The sequence below is a fragment of the Poromitra crassiceps genome, assembly GCF_964638095.1.
Source record: "Poromitra crassiceps genome assembly, chromosome: 9".
Classification (NCBI taxonomy): domain Eukaryota; kingdom Metazoa; phylum Chordata; class Actinopteri; order Beryciformes; family Melamphaidae; genus Poromitra; species Poromitra crassiceps.
Window position 1 is genome coordinate 42401722 of NC_139630.1, and position 24048 is coordinate 42425769.

Consider the following 24048-nt stretch of genomic DNA (forward strand, 5'->3'; position numbering starts at 1 on the left):
TGGGATTCAGCGTGTCGTCGTGCTACGCGAGTGTTTTTTGTTCATGTAGTTAGTTTATGGGATAGGAATTCTGCCAGATGACAGGCACTAGGCGCCATTTTCTACTTCATTTGGAAGAGAAAATTATCCTGAAATGAAGATTTGATTGACAGCTGCATGTCGTGATATGATTGGTTGAAATGGGGTAGAAATTTGATAGTACTAGGTGACGTCAGCAAACTGTAGATTACAGTTATCAATGAAATCCTGAAAAATGAACTTTTGATGTGAAAAAGTGTGAAAAACTAAAGAAATTTGATTTTTGTGATTTTTTTTTGTTGCATACATTATTAAATAGGTGCACTGCATACCCAGGTATTTGAACTAAAACAAAAGAAAAGTCATTTTTGGGTTCAGCTCGACTTTAAACACACACAAAGAGAGAAATGGTCTAAAAATCATCTTAAAATGTCTATTAAAGAGTCACAAAAGGTTGACTCCCTCTCCTTGCTTGTGTTTGCATGTGTCTTCCTCATAGGCCAACGTGGAGGGGGCCAACTGCGACCACTGTAAGCCAGGCAACTTTGGGTTGTCGGTGCAAAACCCGCTGGGCTGCAGCAAGTGTTACTGTTACGGGCTGACGCAGGCCTGCACAGATGCACCGGGACTCATCAGGATGTGGGTGAGTACATATCCTACTACTGTAAGTGTTCTACTCTATCCAATCAGCTGGAAGGAGAGGAATGAAATCAAATAAGACATGCTCTATCTAGCAGTACCGTAAATTCCGGACTATAAGCTGCACCTTTTTTCCCGTTTTTTGGGCTTTTTTGGCCCCTGCGGCTTATATAACGGTGCGGCTTATCTATGGATTTTTTCAAAAAAAAAAAAAAATCTCTCTTTTTTAGCACTCTTTCTAACTATAAATCCTATATAACTATAATAAGTTTTAATTTCCTCTCTTGCCCTCTTTTCACCACACTGTATGACACTGTAAAAAACAACACAGGTGGTGTTGTGTTATGTTGTTTTGTTGAAATGTTAATAAATGGGAGCTTCCTCTACAATCCCCTCTGTGCATGAACCCTTACATATGGTAATTAAACATTAAAACACACAAAAAAAAAAAAAAAAAAAACACCCGCGGCTTATATAAGAAAAAAATAGTCAACTTTGAACTTTATAGTCCGGAATTTACGCATCTTAAGCCCCTGTCAGATATGCCTTGGAACTCTGCAGTTCCCCTGAGGGGACCCGAGTGGCGGTGTATGTATGAACACAATTTGGAGAGCTGTCAGCCAACAGGCTGGATTGAAACACTGGCTTTGCTCTGCAAAGCTTCGCACAACCACCTTCGAAATATGCTCAATCATTTTTGGACGCGAGGGTCATCCTGCTTCCCAGTATTGGACATCGCTAGGTAGGATATCTGGATCTGGTTGCGAACTTGCGTTCATGCCTTTGATTTCACGTTTATTATTCACAGCGTTTGGGAACGATACACGTGCAGCATGACCGCAAAATGGCAACACAAAATCCAAGCAGTGTCAAGTCAGTCAGTATAAAACGGAAACTTCCGGATACAACCTTCGCAATAATGGCAATTAAATAAAGTAAATGCACGTGCAATGTTTTTTGTGTGTGTGATCTGAAAGATACACAACAGAGATAAACTGGAAGAATATCTGCTGCCTTTGAAAAGTCAATTTTAACCCGTAGTGAGTCGACTGATCTGTTTTTTGTTTACTAGTAATATTTGTTTATTGGTAATAATTTATTGTTTTCATTTTGAAGGTAAAAACGTCTAGCTTCCTGTATTCTGTATATTTCTAGCAGACCTGTTTTCTTTGCAGCACTTGAGACTTGAGGAAATTGATGCATCTGGGCGTGAGTTGTAGGGTTGTTTAATGAATTTGCATTATGTGCAAACGATTATATGCGCAAACGTTAGCGGGCAGTTATTGCCCATTATGTATTTTTAGCAACTTGTTATCAGAAGTTCACATGCTCTGTTAATGAAATAAAAAATATATAATATAAAAAAACATATAGGGAAATACATCATCTTAGTCTCGTGTGTTGATCAGAGTTGTGAGTAAGGGTTGGGTGGGCCTCAGAAGATTTTCAGATTTCAAACTGGGCCGTGGCATCCTTAAGTTTGGGAACCCCGGCTGTAGCCTACAGTATCTGCTCAGACAGTTGTCTTCCATGCATGAAGTGCAGCTGTGTGGTCAGTTTTCACTACGCCCCATTGTGTCATCATGCCCCAATTCACCCCACCCCCGTCCCCACCCCCTCTCTACTCTACACCCAGAGGTGCTCCTCCCCCCACCCCCACCCCCTCTCTACTCTACACCCAGAGGTGCTCCTCCCCCCACCCCCGCCCCCTCTCTACTGTACACCCAGAGGTGCTCCTCCCCCCACCCCGCCCCTCTCTACTCTACACCCAGAGGTGCTCCTCCCCCCACCCCCGCCCCCTCTCTACTGTACACCCAGAGGTGCTCCTCCCCCCACCCCCGCCCCCTCTCTACTCTACACCCAGAGGTGCTCCTCCCCCCACCCCCACCCCCTCTCTACTCTACACCCAGAGGTGCTCCTCCCCCCACCCCCACCCCCTCTCTACTCTACACCCAGAGGGCAAGCAACCCTGAGCATGACCCTGGAGTTCATGTCTGAAAGTGGCTTTACATGCAGCCAAAGCTTGTTTTCCCACAAGAAAACATTGCTGCTATTTGTTTTTACAGTATCAGTCTACGAAAAAGTACTTAAAGTCCTGGGCTGAGAAAGTTGAAGAGTCCCTAATCTACAACGAATTGCGTCCTGTGAGACTTTGTAAACTTGTAAGGCGAATGAAATTCAAACAAATATATTGGCGAAGCCAGCTTCAGCTGCTGCTATCCAATGACTGATGTATTCTGCAGCTTAAGAGATATAATGACAATACAGATGTTATTGTGAAAAAGGCTCAGCAGCGCCTGTACGGTCTTCGTAAACTCAAGTCTTTTGAGTCGATCAGAGAATACTGACATTTTATTCCTCTTTTATTGAAAGTATTTTAGCATTTTCATCTTCTGGTTCTCATGCCTTTGTCAAAAGGACATGAACTGACTGCAAGGTGTTCCCCTCTGCTCTACATTTATCGGCAAAACTCAAAGATCCCTAGTCCAGCTTAATACTGCCCATCCTCAAGAAAGATCCCTCAAGAAAGCATAGATTCTAAATGACCACACACATGTCCACCTAATGCAATCAGGAATGCGTTTTAGACTGCAAAACAAACAGAAGGAAGTTTGGCTTTATTCCAGAAGCCATTAGACTTGTGAACAGCCACAGTACAAGAAACGGTCAATTTACCTTGTGTATAGACACACACATTCTCACACTTGGACTATTTTGTGTCTTTGTGGTATTGGATATTGCTGGCCAGCTGTAGACTGGCCGCTGGCATTAATCCTTGTTCTGATATTGTCATATTTGTATTTTTTGTATGTGTGTGAATGAACTGTATCTGTCATTAAAAACAAAAAAAACAAACAGACTTGCCACAAATTGCCCCTTGAGGGATGATTAAAGTATTTTGAATTAGATTGAATAATGCATGATGAGCCTTTGAGAACAGGCCTCTGTATTGGCTGCATTTGTGTGATGATGCTTAGATCCAGAGGGGATTCCCAGCCAGTGCATCAGGACCCAGCCATTCAGTCAGTCAGTTAGCCAGCCAGCCAGTCAGTTATCCAGTCAGTCACTTGTCAGTCAGTCACTCAGTCAGTCAGTCAAAGTCAAAAACAGTCACTAAAGCAGAAGTGTGTAAGTAAACCTGGAGCCAAGCCACAACATTCTCCCAACACCAATCAGTCAGTCAACCAGTCGGTCGGCAAGTTAACAGTCAGTTGTTGAGTGACAGGCTGTTTTTAAAAAAGGGGCCTCCTTTCGGAAATTGTTGCCGTCGGTGATAAACCGGCGTTTCCATGGTAACACCGGAGTTTTGGGATGGAGAGTAGCGAGAGGCTTCATATAAATGATAAACATTCACTTCATTTACCCTTGACAGAGAGAGATAGAAAGAGAGAGAGAGAGTGAGAGGGAGGGAGAGAGAGACACAAACACGGGGAGAGAGAGAGGGAGAGGGAGGGAGAAAGGCAAACATGGGGAGAGAGAGAGTGAGAAGGGGGGAGAGAGAGACACGCAAACCGGGGAGAGAGAGAGGGAGAGAGTGAGAGGTCGGGAGGGAGGGAGAGAGAGACACACACACACACACTGGGAGAGAGAGGGAGGGAGGAAGAGAGGGGGAGAGCAGGACAGAATGAGAAAATTAGAGAAAAAATTGACAGTTTATTGGAAAGAGGGAGATTTTCTCTGAACCACTGAATCGTGAGATTACACTGACACACACATGAACACACCATACACATACACTATACACACACATGAACACACCATACACACACTATACACACACACACACATGCACACACATGAACACACCATACACATACACTATACACACACATGAACACACCATACACACACTATACACACACACATGCACACACATGAACACACCATACACATACACTATACACACACATGAACACACCATACACATACACTATACACACACATGAACACACCATACACACACTATACACACACACACATGCACACACATGAACACACCATACACATACACTATACACACACATGAACACACCATACACATACACTATACACACACACACACACACACACACACACACACATGAACACACCATACACATACACTATACACACATGAACACACCATACACACACACACACACACACACACACACACACACACATGACACACCATACACATACACTATATACACACACACACACACACACACACACACACACGCACACACACACACACACACACACACACACACACACACACACACACACACACACACACCATACACATACAGTATACATACACTATACACACACACACACACACACACACACACACACACACACACACACACACACATGAACACACCATACACATACATGTACACTATACCCACACACATGAACACACCATACACATACACTATACACACACACATGAACACACCATACACATACACTATACCAGTGGTGCTCAACCTGGGGCGACCAGTGGTCCTTGAAGGGGGTTCCAGGGGGTCCCCAGCAAACTGATGAATTGTTCAACTTCAGCATTATTTAATTTACTAGAAGTGAACACAATTAGAACATGTCTGTTATCATCTCTGTTATCTCTCTACCTACAATACATCTCTCTACCTATAGAATATATAGAATATAGAATATTGGGAGCTGCTCCAGTCTTTTGACCTGGCATTGATTGAAAACACTGACATTATATAATATAGAATATATAGAATATAGAATATAGAATATAGAATATTGGGAGCTGCTCCAGTCTTTTGACCTGGCTTTGATTGAAAACACTGACAGATATATAATATATAATATATAGAGTATAGAATATTGGGAGCTGCTCCAGTCTTTTGACCTGGCATTGATTGAAAACACTGACCGATATATAATATAGAATGTATAGAATATAGAATATAGAATATAGAATATTGGGAGCTGCTCCAGTCTTTTGACCTGGCTTTGATTGAAAACACTGACAGATATATAATATATAATATATAGAATATAGAATATTGGGAGCTGCTCCAGTCTTTTGACCTGGCATTGATTGAAAACACTGACAGATATATAATATAGAATGTATAGAATATAGAATATTGGGAGCTGCTCCAGTCTTTTGACCTGGCATTGATTGAAAACACTGACAGATATATAATATAGAATATAGAATATAGAATATTGGGAGCTGCTCCAGTCTTTTGACCTGGCATTGATTGAAAACACTGACAGATATATAATATAGAATATAGAATATAGAATATTGGGAGCTGCTCCAGTCTTTTGACCTGGCATTGATTGAAAACACTGACAGATATATAATATATAATATAGAATATAGAATATAGAATATTGGGAGCTGCTCCAGTCTTTTGACCTGGCTTTGATTGAAAACACTGACAGATATATAATATAGAATATAGAATATAGAATATAGAATATTGGGAGCTGCTCCAGTCTTTTGACCTGGCTTTGATTGAAAACACTGACAGATATATAATATAGAATATAGAATATAGAATATAGAATATTGGGAGCTGCTCCAGTCTTTTGACCTGGCTTTGATTGAAAACACTGACAGATATATAATATAGAATATAGAATATAGAATATTGGGAGCTGCTCCAGTCTTTTGACCTGGCATTGATTGAAAACACTGACAGATATATAATATAGAATATAGAATATAGAATATTGGGAGCTGCTCCAGTCTTTTGACCTGGCATTGATTGAAAACACTGACAGATATATAATATAGAATATAGAATATAGAATATTGGGAGCTGCTCCAGTCTTTTGACCTGGCATTGATTGAAAACATTGACAGATATATAATATAGAATATAGAATATAGAATATTGGGAGCTGCTCCAGTCTTTTGACCTGGCATTGATTGAAAACATTGACAGATATATAATATAGAATGTATAGAATATAGAATATTGGGAGCTGCTCCAGTCTTTTGACCTGGCTTTGATTGAAAACACTGACAGATATATAATATAGAATATAGAATATAGAATATAGAATATTGGGAGCTGCTCCAGTCTTTTGACCTGGCTTTGATTGAAAACACTGACAGATATATAATATAGAATATAGAATATAGAATATTGGGAGCTGCTCCAGTCTTTTGACCTGGCATTGATTGAAAACACTGACAGATATATAATATAGAATATAGAATATAGAATATTGGGAGCTGCTCCAGTCTTTTGACCTGGCATTGATTGAAAACATTGACAGATATATAATATAGAATATAGAATATAGAATATTGGGAGCTGCTCCAGTCTTTTGACCTGGCATTGATTGAAAACATTGACAGATATATAATATAGAATGTATAGAATATAGAATATTGGGAGCTGCTCCAGTCTTTTGACCTGGCATTGATTGAAAACACTGACAGATATATAATATAGAATGTATAGAATATAGAATATTGGGAGCTGCTCCAGTCTTTTGACCTGGCTTTGATTGAAAACACTGACAGATATATAATATAGAATATAGAATATAAAATATTGGGAGCTGCTCCAGTCTTTTGACCTGGCATTGATTGAAAACACTGACAGATATATAATATAGAATATATAGAATATAGAATATTGGGAGCTGCTCCAGTCTTTTGACCTGGCATTGATTGAAAACACTGACAGATATATAATATAGAATATAGAATATAGAATATAGAATATTGGGAGCTGCTCCAGTCTTTTGACCTGGCATTGATTGAAAACACTGACAGATATATAATATAGAATATAGAATATAGAATATAGAATATTGGGAGCTGCTCCAGTCTTTTGACCTGGCATTGATTGAAAACACTGACAGATATATAATATAGAATGTATAGAATATAGAATATAGAATATTGGGAGCTGCTCCAGTCTTTTGACCTGGCATTGATTGAAAACACTGACAGATATATAATATAGAATGTATAGAATATAGAATATAGAATATTGGGAGCTGCTCCAGTCTTTTGACCTGGCATTGATTGAAAACACTGACAGATATATAATATAGAATGTATAGAATATAGAATATAGAATATTGGGAGCTGCTCCAGTCTTTTGACCTGGCATTGATTGAAAACACTGACAGATATATAATATAGAATATAGAATATAGAATATAGAATATTGGGAGCTGCTCCAGTCTTTTGACCTGGCATTGATTGAAAACACTGACAGATATATAATATAGAATATAGAATATAGAATATTGGGAGCTGCTCCAGTCTTTTGACCTGGCATTGATTGAAAACACTGACAGATATATAATATAGAATATAGAATATAGAATATTGGGAGCTGCTCCAGTCTTTTGACCTGGCATTGATTGAAAACACTGACAGATATATAATATAGAATATAGAATATAGAATATTGGGAGCTGCTCCAGTCTTTTGACCTGGCATTGATTGAAAACACTGACAGATATATAATATATAATATAGAATATAGAATATAGAATATTGGGAGCTGCTCCAGTCTTTTGACCTGGCTTTGATTGAAAACACTGACAGATATATAATATAGAATATAGAATATAGAATATTGGGAGCTGCTCCAGTCTTTTGACCTGGCATTGATTGAAAACACTGACAGATATATAATATAGAATATATAGAATATAGAATATTGGGAGCTGCTCCAGTCTTTTGACCTGGCATTGATTGAAAACACTGACAGATATATAATATATAATATAGAATATAGAATATAGAATATTGGGAGCTGCTCCAGTCTTTTGACCTGGCTTTGATTGAAAACACTGACAGATATATAATATAGAATATAGAATATAGAATATTGGGAGCTGCTCCAGTCTTTTGACCTGGCTTTGATTGAAAACACTGACAGATATATAATATAGAATATAGAATATAGAATATAGAATATTGGGAGCTGCTCCAGTCTTTTGACCTGGCTTTGATTGAAAACACTGACAGATATATAATATAGAATATAGAATATAGAATATTGGGAGCTGCTCCAGTCTTTTGACCTGGCATTGATTGAAAACACTGACAGATATATAATATAGAATATAGAATATAGAATATTGGGAGCTGCTCCAGTCTTTTGACCTGGCATTGATTGAAAACACTGACAGATATATAATATAGAATATAGAATATAGAATATTGGGAGCTGCTCCAGTCTTTTGACCTGGCATTGATTGAAAACATTGACAGATATATAATATAGAATATAGAATATAGAATATTGGGAGCTGCTCCAGTCTTTTGACCTGGCATTGATTGAAAACATTGACAGATATATAATATAGAATGTATAGAATATAGAATATTGGGAGCTGCTCCAGTCTTTTGACCTGGCATTGATTGAAAACACTGACAGATATATAATATAGAATGTATAGAATATAGAATATTGGGAGCTGCTCCAGTCTTTTGACCTGGCATTGATTGAAAACATTGACAGATATATAATATAGAATATATAGAATATAGAATATTGGGAGCTGCTCCAGTCTTTTGACCTGGCATTGATTGAAAACATTGACAGATATATAATATAGAATATAGAATATAGAATATTGGGAGCTGCTCCAGTCTTTTGACCTGGCATTGATTGAAAACACTGACAGATATATAATATAGAATATAGAATATAGAATATAGAATATTGGGAGCTGCTCCAGTCTTTTGACCTGGCATTGATTGAAAACACTGACAGATATATAATATAGAATGTATAGAATATAGAATATTGGGAGCTGCTCCAGTCTTTTGACCTGGCATTGATTGAAAACACTGACAGATATATAATATAGAATATAGAATATAGAATATAGAATATTGGGAGCTGCTCCAGTCTTTTGACCTGGCATTGATTGAAAACACTGACAGATATATAATATAGAATATAGAATATAGAATATAGAATATTGGGAGCTGCTCCAGTCTTTTGACCTGGCTTTGATTGAAAACACTGACAGATATATAATATAGAATGTATAGAATATAGAATATTGGGAGCTGCTCCAGTCTTTTGACCTGGCATTGATTGAAAACACTGACAGATATATAATATAGAATGTATAGAATATAGAATATTGGGAGCTGCTCCAGTCTTTTGACCTGGCTTTGATTGAAAACACTGACAGATATATAATATAGAATGTATAGAATATAGAATATTGGGAGCTGCTCCAGTCTTTTGACCTGGCATTGATTGAAAACACTGACAGATATATAATATAGAATATAGAATATAGAATATAGAATATAGAATATTGGGAGCTGCTCCAGTCTTTTGACCTGGCATTGATTGAAAACACTGACAGATATATAATATAGAATATAGAATATAGAATATAGAATATTGGGAGCTGCTCCAGTCTTTTGACCTGGCTTTGATTGAAAACACTGACAGATATATAATATAGAATATATAGAATATAGAATATTGGGAGCTGCTCCAGTCTTTTGACCTGGCTTTGATTGAAAACACTGACAGATATATAATATAGAATATATAGAATATAGAATATTGGGAGCTGCTCCAGTCTTTTGACCTGGCATTGATTGAAAACACTGACAGATATATAATATAGAATATATAGAATATAGAATATATAGAATATAGAATATTGGGAGCTGCTCCAGTCTTTTGACCTGGCATTGATTGAAAACACTGACAGATATATAATATAGAATATATAGAATATAGAATATATAGAATATAGAATATTGGGAGCTGCTCCAGTCTTTTGACCTGGCATTGATTGAAAACACTGACAGATATATAATATAGAATGTATAGAATATAGAATATTGGGAGCTGCTCCAGTCTTTTGACCTGGCATTGATTGAAAACACTGACAGATATATAATATAGAATATATAGAATATAGAATATATAGAATATAGAATATTGGGAGCTGCTCCAGTCTTTTGACCTGGCATTGATTGAAAACACTGACAGATATATAATATAGAATATAGAATATAGAATATTGGGAGCTGCTCCAGTCTTTTGACCTGGCATTGATTGAAAACACTGACAGATATATAATATAGAATATAGAATATAGAATATAGAATATAGAATATTGGGAGCTGCTCCAGTCTTTTGACCTGGCATTGATTGAAAACACTGACAGATATATAATATAGAATATATAGAATATAGAATATTGGGAGCTGCTCCAGTCTTTTGACCTGGCATTGATTGAAAACATTGACAGATATATAATATAGAATATATAGAATATAGAATATTGGGAGCTGCTCCAGTCTTTTGACCTGGCATTGATTGAAAACATTGACAGATATATAATATAGAATATATAGAATATAGAATATTGGGAGCTGCTCCAGTCTTTTGACCTGGCATTGATTGAAAACATTGACAGATATATAATATAGAATATATAGAATATAGAATATTGGGAGCTGCTCCAGTCTTTTGACCTGGCATTGATTGAAAACACTGACAGATATATAATATAGAATATATAGAATATAGAATATTGGGAGCTGCTCCAGTCTTTTGACCTGGCATTGATTGAAAACACTGACAGATATATAATATAGAATATATAGAATATAGAATATTGGGAGCTGCTCCAGTCTTTTGACCTGGCATTGATTGAAAACATTGACAGATATATAATATAGAATATATAGAATATAGAATATTGGGAGCTGCTCCAGTCTTTTGACCTGGCATTGATTGAAAACATTGACAGATATATAATATAGAATATATAGAATATAGAATATTGGGAGCTGCTCCAGTCTTTTGACCTGGCATTGATTGAAAACACTGACAGATATATAATATAGAATGTATAGAATATAGAATATTGGGAGCTGCTCCAGTCTTTTGACCTGGCATTGATTGAAAACACTGACAGATATATAATATAGAATATAGAATATAGAATATAGAATATTGGGAGCTGCTCCAGTCTTTTGACCTGGCATTGATTGAAAACATTGACAGATATATAATATAGAATATATAGAATATAGAATATTGGGAGCTGCTCCAGTCTTTTGACCTGGCATTGATTGAAAACATTGACAGATATATAATATAGAATATATAGAATATAGAATATTGGGAGCTGCTCCAGTCTTTTGACCTGGCATTGATTGAAAACATTGACAGATATATAATATAGAATATATAGAATATAGAATATTGGGAGCTGCTCCAGTCTTTTGACCTGGCATTGATTGAAAACACTGACAGATATATAATATAGAATATATAGAATATAGAATATTGGGAGCTGCTCCAGTCTTTTGACCTGGCATTGATTGAAAACATTGACAGATATATAATATAGAATATATAGAATATAGAATATTGGGAGCTGCTCCAGTCTTTTGACCTGGCATTGATTGAAAACATTGACAGATATATAATATAGAATATATAGAATATAGAATATTGGGAGCTGCTCCAGTCTTTTGACCTGGCATTGATTGAAAACACTGACAGATATATAATATAGAATGTATAGAATATAGAATATTGGGAGCTGCTCCAGTCTTTTGACCTGGCATTGATTGAAAACATTGACAGATATATAATATAGAATATATAGAATATAGAATATTGGGAGCTGCTCCAGTCTTTTGACCTGGCATTGATTGAAAACATTGACAGATATATAATATAGAATATATAGAATATAGAATATTGGGAGCTGCTCCAGTCTTTTGACCTGGCATTGATTGAAAACACTGACAGATATATAATATAGAATATAGAATATAGAATATAGAATATTGGGAGCTGCTCCAGTCTTTTGACCTGGCATTGATTGAAAACATTGACAGATATATAATATAGAATATATAGAATATAGAATATTGGGAGCTGCTCCAGTCTTTTGACCTGGCATTGATTGAAAACATTGACAGATATATAATATAGAATATATAGAATATAGAATATTGGGAGCTGCTCCAGTCTTTTGACCTGGCATTGATTGAAAACATTGACAGATATATAATATAGAATATATAGAATATAGAATATTGGGAGCTGCTCCAGTCTTTTGACCTGGCATTGATTGAAAACACTGACAGATATATAATATAGAATATATAGAATATAGAATATTGGGAGCTGCTCCAGTCTTTTGACCTGGCATTGATTGAAAACATTGACAGATATATAATATAGAATATATAGAATATAGAATATTGGGAGCTGCTCCAGTCTTTTGACCTGGCATTGATTGAAAACATTGACAGATATATAATATAGAATGTATAGAATATAGAATATTGGGAGCTGCTCCAGTCTTTTGACCTGGCATTGATTGAAAACATTGACAGATATATAATATAGAATGTATAGAATATAGAATATTGGGAGCTGCTCCAGTCTTTTGACCTGGCATTGATTGAAAACATTGACAGATATATAATATAGAATATATAGAATATAGAATATTGGGAGCTGCTCCAGTCTTTTGACCTGGCATTGATTGAAAACATTGACAGATATATAATATAGAATATATAGAATATAGAATATTGGGAGCTGCTCCAGTCTTTTGACCTGGCATTGATTGAAAACATTGACAGATATATAATATAGAATATATAGAATATAGAATATTGGGAGCTGCTCCAGTCTTTTGACCTGGCATTGATTGAAAACATTGACAGATATATAATATAGAATGTATAGAATATAGAATATTGGGAGCTGCTCCAGTCTTTTGACCTGGCATTGATTGAAAACATTGACAGATATATAATATAGAATATATAGAATATAGAATATTGGGAGCTGCTCCAGTCTTTTGACCTGGCATTGATTGAAAACATTGACAGATATATAATATAGAATATATAGAATATAGAATATTGGGAGCTGCTCCAGTCTTTTGACCTGGCATTGATTGAAAACATTGACAGATATATAATATAGAATATATAGAATATAGAATATTGGGAGCTGCTCCAGTCTTTTGACCTGGCATTGATTGAAAACATTGACAGATATATAATATAGAATGTATAGAATATAGAATATTGGGAGCTGCTCCAGTCTTTTGACCTGGCATTGATTGAAAACATTGACAGATATATAATATAGAATATATAGAATATAGAATATTGGGAGCTGCTCCAGTCTTTTGACCTGGCATTGATTGAAAACATTGACAGATATATAATATAGAATATAGAATATAGAATATAGAATATTGGGAGCTGCTCCAGTCTTTTGACCTGGCATTGATTGAAAACATTGACAGATATATAATATAGAATATAGAATATAGAATATAGAATATTGGGAGCTGCTCCAGTCTTTTGACCTGGCATTGATTGAAAACACTGACAGATACTGATGCTCTCTGTATTTCATGTGTGACTGGCTCTCTCAGCCGCTGTGCCCAAACTATAGCAAATAAATGAATTTCAGAGACTGTCCGCTCAACCACAGAGCACTGCTGCATAAAGCCTCTGATATTATTCACACAATATTCACATATCAACATCACTGAATATACAGAGACACGAGAGAGAGAGAGAGAGAGAGAGAGAGAGAGAGAGAGAGAGAGAGAGAGAGAGACAGACTGTAGCAGATCAATCTATTTTTGAATCTGTCCACTCAACCACAGATCCACAGTCAGTAATAAACCCTGATTTTATTCAGGCAATATTGAAATATCAACACATATAGCGGGAGACAGAGAAAATGAGAAAGGGAGAAAGGAGAGACTGTCAATAACGCAGATATTATTCACATAATCAACATCGCTGTCATATAGACCATGTGACACCGATGGAGAGCGAGAGACCGATAAAGAGCAATTTCTATGACCTCACAATAGGACAGGAGAGACAGATTATATACATTAACTGACCTCACAATATGGCCAGGAGAGACAGAGTACCGGTATATACATTAAATGACCTTGGAAACTCCAAAGAGCAATCCTCAAACTAATGGAAAGGAATAGCAAAATTGCCATTCAGCCATTATTGGCGAAAGGAAGTTAAGCAGCACAAGCTGATTGAAATGTCAGGATGATTGACAGAGAATATCAGCTTGGAGATGATCTTGTTCACAGAAGCACATTGTAATAAAGTGCATGGTCAGGGCCTTTCCATGGGAAGAAGGTGATATCAAACATGGCCAGTCGCACGACGCACACCACACGCCCATCACCAGTAGAAGGAGTGGACTTACTGTGGATACATCGAATATGACAGCAATCTCTGCACGCAGTTCTACATGATTCATTTACATATTATTTGGACCAAATTGTATATTCACTGATCCACATTTTTAAGAAAAAAGCCAAACTTTCCAGAGCTGACTGCATATCTGACAGTATCAAACAATACATTTAATCAATATCTAAATGCAAGCAAAACAGCTGTTAAAACATATAACCACTTCAAGCTTTACAAGATGTTCATTTAACTATTTGTTTTCTTTATTTTGGTCAATATTCAACAATTAGTCCCCTGGCATGTTTGTGATTGTGAAATTGTGATCAAGTTGTATACACATTAAGTATTGTGAACTTGATAATATTGTTGCTGTATGTATACTTACCGCAATAACAAAAAAAATACTTACTGTGAAAACAAATCCAGATACTGAAAATTCCCTTCATGCTTCATGCCAGCATCCAACTTGCTGTAGTGTCCTTGAGCAAGGCATTGATAACTGATGAATATTGTTACTATGGTTGTGTTTGTAGTTGGCCCTGAGGCCAGAGCAGACAGTGCTCCCCCTGGTGGATAAATCCAACGTTGCGGAGACGAGGCGAGGTGTGAGCTTCCAGCACCCGGAGATCCTGGCCCACGCTGACCTGGTTAGCCCGGCCCTGAGCGAGCCCTACTACTGGAGACTGCCCCAGCAGTTCACTGGCTCTATGGTACTCTGTGTGTGTGTGTGTGTATGTGTGTGTGTGTGTGTGTGTGTGTGTGTGTGTGTGTGTGTATTTGATGTCCAAGGTGGTCCGTAATTCCAAGGAAAACAGCTTAAAGGAACATGCCAACATTTCGGGAGATTTGCCACATTCCCTGTGCATGCATTAGAAAGTAGCCCCGCGCCCCTCCTGCTAACTACAATGGTAGTGAACGGTACAGCAGCCTACCCCCTTCAGTCACCAAAAATACACATTCCAACAGCGCCAAAACACTCATATGTACATGTTATGACTCGTGTACTCACCACGTGATGAAATAATAATCCAAAGTTATGGGAAACGGTCATTTTCTAAGTAAATATACCCCGAAGTACTCATGACTGCACACAGCGCGTGCGCCTCAGTCAACGTGGAAGTAACTTTAGTTCCACCACGTTAGTTCTGGCTATGGATTTACTTTGAAAAGGACTGTTTCTCGTAATTTGTGTGTGCGCGTGTGTGTGTCTGTCACTTGTGTGTGTGTGTGTTTTTATTTATTTTTTATTTTTACCGTGCAATGACAGCTTATTACAGAACAGAGTTAGTGGTATGCAAAACATTTCCATTTCACTTTCGTTTGGTTTCATTGTATCTACTTTTTGTGTGTCGTAACAATTAATTTCCTGTTGTTGTTCTTTCCCTGTCTATTTTCAGGACTTTAATTAGCTACGTTCCGCTGGCAATATGCTGGTTTTGTCAGCTCTGTTTCTTTATTTTGGTTTTTAAATTGGTGTGAAATTTAATTGCAGAATAGCCTTAATCAGGTCTTTTTGCTTTCTGAAACCTGCAGATGCACTGATTTTTATTTTTTCCTCTCTCTCTCTCTCTCTCTCTCTCTCTCTCTCTCTCTCTCTCTCTCTCTCTCTCTCTCTCTGTGTCTCTCTCTGTCTCTCTCCCTCTGTCAGATCACAGCCTATGGGGGCCAGTTGAAGTATGCAGTGTATTATGAGGCCAGAGATGAAACAGGCCCCTCTTCATATGAGCCTCAAGTCATCATTAGGGGCGGGCCCAACAGGGACATGGTGATGACACGTCACATTCCGGGGCTCCAGATTGGTCAGCTCACCCGCCACGAGATCGACATGACAGAGGTAAGGGCAGAGGCTATATTGGTTATATTTATGGCCTAATAATAATAAAATAATAATAATTACAATGATAATAATAATAATACACAAATAATGCAAAATATAATCATATTTAAAATGAGTATTATTTAATTTTATTCCATCGTTTTTGGCCACAGAAAACAACTTTTTCAGAGAATATATCATTTTGAAATTTTGATTTGCCATACTTTCTTTTCTCATTTTGTTTTGCCTATAAATGTAACCGGCTGCATGTGGATATATTTTTTATTTTACTAAGGTACCTGCTCTCTGCTTCCTAATGAAAAGTCAGTGTTTAGTACAACCAATGTCACCGTCAGTCATCTGTGAACAGATACAACTTGAATTAACCCAGTGGGGAAAGTTGGTATTGATTTACAATAAAATCAATAAATAATTAATTCTGTTTATACTGCCAAGTTCAAGGTAGACAGTGGGGCTATAACATTGGTAAAACTGTAGCATTAGCAAATCAAGATTAAATCAATTGTTGTTTTATTGGCTAACTCTGTGTGTGTGTGTGTGTGTGTGTGTGTGTGTGTGTGTGTGTGTGTGTGTGTGCGTGTGCGTGTGCGTGCACAGCATGAGTGGAGGCACGCAGACGGGCGGTCTATGACTCGTGAGGACTTCATGGACATTTTGTTCTACGTGGACTACATCCTAATTAAGGCATCGCATGGCAACCAGATGAGACACAGCCGGTAACACACACACACACACACACACACACACACACACACACACACACACACACACACACACACACACACACACACACACTGCACAGCATCTTAAAACAGGGTTCTGAGTAAGTCAGCCCTCCGAGTGATGTCATGTGAGCAATTGTGATGTCATCAGTGAGTGATGTCATCACTGATGTCATCAGTGAGTGATGTCATCAGTGATGTTACTCAAGCATTTTGAGGGTTGTCAGTAAGTCAGCCTCCCTTCCGACCTTCCGACAGAGCAAGATGTAGAAAAAAATATACAGAGTAAATGGCAGGAGATATGACAAAGTATTTGTAATGTTTAATTTTGAAACATCTCTCTCTCTCTCTCTCCCCCCCTCCCCCCATTCCCTCCAGTATTTCAGAGATCAGTCTGACGGTGGCAGAGGAGGGCAGAGCCAGCACAGAGAGTGAGAGAGCTCATCAGATAGAGAGGTGTGAGTGTCCAAGTGGATACTCTGGACTCTCCTGTGAGGTACAAACAGACACACACACACACACACACACACACACACACACAGCTAAACAGACACACACATCACAGACACATCAGCTACGCGTTATTTCTAATCCCACATAGGTTACGCTAAAACCACGCCCTGTGTGCCCGCCTATGCAGCAGTCTTTTGTCTTCTTTTGACAGCTCGAATCTCCCACACCACAAACACTGCACGGCACGCAGCCCAGCGATTTTATGAACCAACTGAATTGCTCTTGAGAGCGGACATTGAAATGAATTATGGTCACATACCTTCCTTAGTGTATTAACACTAATGAAAACACAATACAAGCTTTTAACACATTTCCCACACCACAAACAATGCGCCCAGCCCAGTGATTTTATTAACCAAATTGCTCTTGATAGCAGACATTGAAAATAAATTACTGCAATATATTAATGCTAATGAAAACGTAACACAAGCTTTTAACACACAATCGATTTTTAGCCAAAGCTTCAATAACAGAGCGCAGCTGACAGTTTAACTTGCAAATGAAAAATATAAAAAATATAAAATTAAAAATACAATAGGCTACACAGCACATAGGCCTAGCTTCTTCTTTTTTTGGCATAGCTATTCATTCTCCCCAGTCCAGCCGTTTGTTCCAGGCCAGTGAAGTCCCAACAATCTACAAAAACATGCAATAATATAAAATCATAGATAAAAAGTTAAATCATACACAATCAATAAAACCAAAAGTAAAGGGTTAGCCTTCCCAATGGCCAAGGGCAGCATCTGTTATTCTGGCCTCATAAGCACTGAGGCGGGTGGTCAGAAAGTCAAATAACTGCGGTACATTTTATGCTTTGGTGCGATGTAGGATTTTGTCTTTCAATATCCTCATTGCAGCATCGCTGTAGTTGTTGGTGTTGTTGCTTCTCACAGGAATGGTGTCGCTGTAACGGAGCCCAACATGAGCATGGCATGGATGTATTAAAAGAACGGAGCGTGGGCGCCTGGGCAATCCCGGCGCTTGACTGCTGCGTAGACGGGCACAGGGCGTGGTTTTAGCGTAACCTATGTGGGATTTGAAATAACGCATCAGCTACACACACACACACACACACACACACACACACCCACACAGCTAAAAAACAGACACACATCACACACAATCAGCTAAACACACACACATCTATCTCTCTCGCTCTGTGGCGGGGGTTTGTTGCCGAGCCCCCAAAACAGCTCGCCAAGGGCTCGGAGTGCATAGTGTGAACTAGCCATTAGATGTTGCGAGTTTAGAAGATATGAGAACATCATTCACATTACAGCCAGTCAGTGAATAACTGAAAGTAATGAGATTACATCACTGTGTGTCTGTGAGCCATTAGGTTATGTTATTGTTTGCAACTATGAAGTCGGCAATTAGATTAGATTAGATTAGATTCAACTTTAATCATAGATTAGATTAGATTAAACTTTAATGATCCTCGTGGGGAAATTGCTGCAGCAGCAGGGACAATGATTTAGACAAGAATAGAACAAATAGAGTGTTGCAGTCAAACAATTAGGCCTATAGGAATAAAACATTGAGAATACAACCACAGATACAGCATTTTGCTGACAGGAAATCAGAGCCATCGAATGGATTACATTTGGGATAGAACTTCACGAACCTCGACAATTAACTTACTTGAGCGAGCTATTACTCTATAAATGAGAATTGATGAATCTCTTTCTGTCTCTGCTCTCAAGGCATCTCTGCACATCTCAGTGCTTTAGGGGCCGAACACACCATATTATGCTAATCCTACGCTGAAGCAACGCAGCGCGGAGGCAGTTTCATTTCAGTGTCCTTGTTAACAGGCGAGACCGATCACACCGGCCGCAAGCCGAAAGGAGAGGCGAGCCTAAAATCCCCAAACAGGCTGCGTTAGAGAACCTAAAAGCTGCGGTCAAAACAATGGAGCAGCTTTATGTGTTTGACAGGAATGAATGGAAGCGTAAAGTGATGGAACCAGACTGTTGGCAGACTGGTACTGGGTGTGTGGACACCAGGCATGGCCATCTCTTCAGTAAAGCAGTAAAGTAAGGTGTTGCGTACATTGGACAGTAAGGTACTGAGGTGTTACATACTACGTTGGACAGTAAAATAAGGAACGCTTTGCCTTGCCTCGCCACGCGACGCTGCATGCATGCTGCAGCGATAGTTTCAGCTTCTGGTCTATTTTGCACGCGAGCAGCCAGACATGAAGTCAATTCAAGTTGTGAGCAAGTTGTGAGTTTTTCCCGGCAGCGGCGGGAAAAACAGACCGAGGCGTCGACAAAACAGTGATTCTGATGTGAATGGCAAGGCTCTTGCTGCGGGCGCCCGGCCGCTGCGCCCGCCTGCTCTACTGGCATGGCAAGTTCGCATCACTGATGATGACATCACTCACTGATGACATCACAATTGCTCGAGTGACCATCACTGATCATCATGGAGTGCTCAAGTGACATCACTCAGCGCAGAACTTCGCATCACTGATGACATCAGTGAGTGATCAGTAGTTAGTGAGAGAAAAGTTCATTCATTACATAAAATTGCCAAAGTGGCATCTGTCTGTCTGTCTGTCTGTCTGTCTGTCTGCGATTTTGGTCCCACATTGGATTTGTGATGATTTTGGTCAGTAATGATGTCACTGAAGATGTCACAATGTCTATGACATCATCAGTGATGTCACTCGAGCACTCGATGATGTCATCAGTGGTGGTCACTCGAGCATCAGTAATGTCACTCGCTGATGACATCATCCAATGTCCAAAAATAAAAAAAACTTTTTTGTCAAACTTGTTTCTTGACTCCTTCTTTTATATGTTATTGGTCTCCAAGCGAGCCTTTTCAAAGGTGGCCGTAACAGGGACAGAAATTGAAGCAAACCCACTTTATATAATAAAAAGAGAGAAGAAGATCTATTCAGTCCAGAGTTTGAAGCCTTCCAGACGCTTCTCTTTGCTTCGGCAAGATTAAGCCTCACAGAGCCTCACTTTAGTTTAATGAGGATTATGTGGAGGGAGCCTATGATACAACAGTTTCAGACAACTCCACCAGGCGGCAGCACCCTCAGAGTTGCCTCTGTATTTGTTTCTTTTTTGTTTTTTCTTCCATTTTCTCCCCAATTGGGAAGTTGTAAAATAGCAGATGCTTCCTCCGATACATTGTGCAGTCACCAGCCGCTTCTTTTCACCTGACAGCAAGGAGTTTCACCGGCAGGACGTAGTGCGTGGGAGGATCACGCTATTGCCCCATGTTCCCCTCCCCCTCGAACAGGCGCCCCGACCAACCAGAGCAGCGATGGGAACTCATAACCCCACCGGCTTCCCACCAGCAGACATGGCTAATTGTGTCTGTAGGAACGTCTGACCAAGCTGGAAGTACCGCTGCCGGGAATCGAACCCGGGCCTCTGCGGTGGTAGGCGAGTGCTTTTAGGCGCATCTGTATTATTGCTTATTTTATTATTGATTTAATCTCACAGAGCATCATGCCGTTTGCCAGGAAAACTTTTAACTAGATTTTCCACCCTCTGTTTCACTTTGTTGTGCAGAGGAGCACCCGTCTATATCGCCTAAGAAAATGAGGTGGGTAGATAATTTAGAAGCTAGAGCTAATGTTGAGAAAATGCCAAATGGAAGCCAAATAGCAAACGGTAGCTAAACTCTAAATGTTCAGGTCGCAGAGGGCTTGGCTGACAGATGGCCATTCTATTTGTAGCTGCCGTCGTTGTATTATCGTTGTAAGTATTTTTAAACGGGCGTTTAGCGCTAGCACCGGGAACAGATGGCTCTTTAAATGGACTCCATTAATTATGACTGAACAGGAGAGAGAGAGGGTGTGTGTGTGTGTGTGTGTGTGTGTGTGTGTGTGTGTGTGTGTGTGTGTGTGTGTGTGTGTGTGTGTGTGTGTGTGTGTGTGTGTGTGTGTGTGTGTGTGTGTGCGTGTACGCACGTGCCTGGGTGGGAATGCACGGATGTGAGGGTGTGACCATGTATGTGAGTGTTCAAGAGTTACTGAAGGGAATAACTCTTAATTGTGTGCGTGTGTGTGTGTGTGAGAGAGAGAGAGTGGTCAACAGTTGCCTAGAGGAATAACAATTAAGGATAATTATGTGTGTGTGTGTTGTTGTTCCCTTACACAAGTCTATACAGTATATACTGTATAGAGGTGTGTGTGTGTGTGTGTGTGTGTGTGTGTGTGTGTGTGTGTGTGTGTGTGTGTGTGTGTGTGTATAAGTACTGTAACGCTGTCTGTCTCACCTATCTGGCTCTCTGTCTAACCTTTATCTCTCTATCTCTCTCTGTCTAAACTTCATCTCTCTATCTCTCTCTGTCTAACTTGTATCTCTCAGTCTCTCCCCCCTTCCATCTGTCTCTCTGTCTAACCTGTCTATCTCTCTGTGTCTAACCTGTGTGTCTCTCTCTCTGTGCAGGAGTGTGCTGCAGGTTTCTACCGTCTTCGTGGCGGCTCGTTGGCACCTGCTCCGCCCTCCAGAGCGCCCACGCCCCCCGGCATGGGCAGCTGTGTTCAGTGCCAGTGCAGCGGGCACTCCACCACCTGTGACCCTGACACATCCGTATGCCAGGTAACTGAGAGTGGACTCCGTGTGTGTGTGTGTGTGTGTGTGTGGGGGGGGGGGGTCATTCTGCTACTGGTGACCCTTATAGCACCATATGCCAGGGAGTTTCTGGAGGGGAGGGTGAGAGAGATGAGGGGGTTATGGGAGAGCTGTCAGCTACCATAATTAGCCCTAGCAATAATTAACGAGCCCAAGCATATTCATATTTGATGTAATTTCCTCTCGACCTTTAATATTAGATAGAGACACCCCACTGCAGGCTCTGCCAATAATTAAAAAAAAATACTCTGCTGGTCTAAATGGTCACGTGGTCACCTCTCCACTTGAAGTGTTGTGGGAGAGAGAGTCTGGTTAGTGCTGACGTAGCAAGCTAACTTGAACTAGAGATTGTGAGTTCCCAAACTCCACACACACCACACACATATAAACACAAAGCTGCCCATTGTTAGCTCAATCTAGTTGTAACTAAGATATTCCATTAATTTTTTTCTAACCACAGATTTAGCTACTACATCAATGAACTTCACATGTAGCTGTAGCTAATCGATCCGTGCTAACATGAGCTTCTGTTGCCAAATCTTGCGATTGTGTTGCTGAGACAGAGACAGGTCTTGAACAAAGTCAATTTTCTCCTGACCTGTCTGTCTGAAAAATGCCATTTTAGTGTCAGAATGTTCAGCAGATATGTGGCTTGTGGGAAATGGGCCCAATATTTACTTTGAAGACTATAGGGGCATAATCTGTGATCACGTTCACTCCTTCCATTGACTCCAATAGACTTGGGACCTGCCGCAAGTCTCCTAAGGGGGTGTGGCGGTGGCCAGACCTGCATGGCACAGATACAGGAAGTGACTGGAAGTCGGGGTGTCTCGCTCTGATATTGACCATCTCTGATCTGAGCCAAAGAGCGTGGAAGGAAAGAGCCGACATTCTTATGCATTTTTGGAAACAGATGCTAGAGGCGCTGCGTTAGCCAAAGCAGCACCGCCGCCCTATTGGCCCCTAAAATCAGCCTCCCTTGCCCCAACAACAGCAGTACAATGCAGACAGAGAGGACACACAAGGAATTTCACTGTTTAACAGACTCTAAAAGAGGTGATGCTGTGTCCAGGGCTGTCCGTAGGGCTGCTTATCATTTATAAAATGACCATACCAGTACCCTTAAAGTGATACATACATGTCAACTCCGTCACATACACCGTCACTCCGCGCTCCACTTCACCACAACAGACTGCATGTTGTAGCTGCTGCAGCAGTGGGCCAATCACACCTCACATTAAATCCAATGCATGCGGTGATTGGCTGCGAGCAAAAGCATACGCATGTTTTTTTTCTAGATCTGTATACCAAAAGGATGGAATGGAGGTTGGTTTGATTGGAGAAGTTTGGACACTACGTGGTATTTGGTACTCTATTATGATTGACCTTAAAGGTATCGACCCAGGCCTCCAGGCCCGTTTCCTGTCTTACTCTCTTGCCTTCCTCTCCACTCCTCACCATTCTTTCTCTCTGTCTCTCTTTTCCTTTCCCTCTATTATGAATTTCCTCATCCCT

At 39.4% G+C, this 24048-nt stretch overlaps 1 protein-coding gene across 1 annotated transcript in view; it reads left to right on the forward strand.

Moving 5' to 3' along the window:
• lama2 (laminin, alpha 2) overlaps positions 1–24048 on the forward strand; it is a gene marked incomplete at its 5' end in the record, with an annotated part of 265649 nt that overhangs the window by 167855 nt on the left and 73746 nt on the right. Inside the window, 6 exon segments of the mRNA XM_083643211.1 lie at positions 518–661; positions 15394–15570; positions 16509–16694; positions 17295–17413; positions 17798–17915; positions 22348–22500. Of these exon segments, the coding sequence (XP_083499337.1) occupies positions 518–661; positions 15394–15570; positions 16509–16694; positions 17295–17413; positions 17798–17915; positions 22348–22500 (897 nt within the window).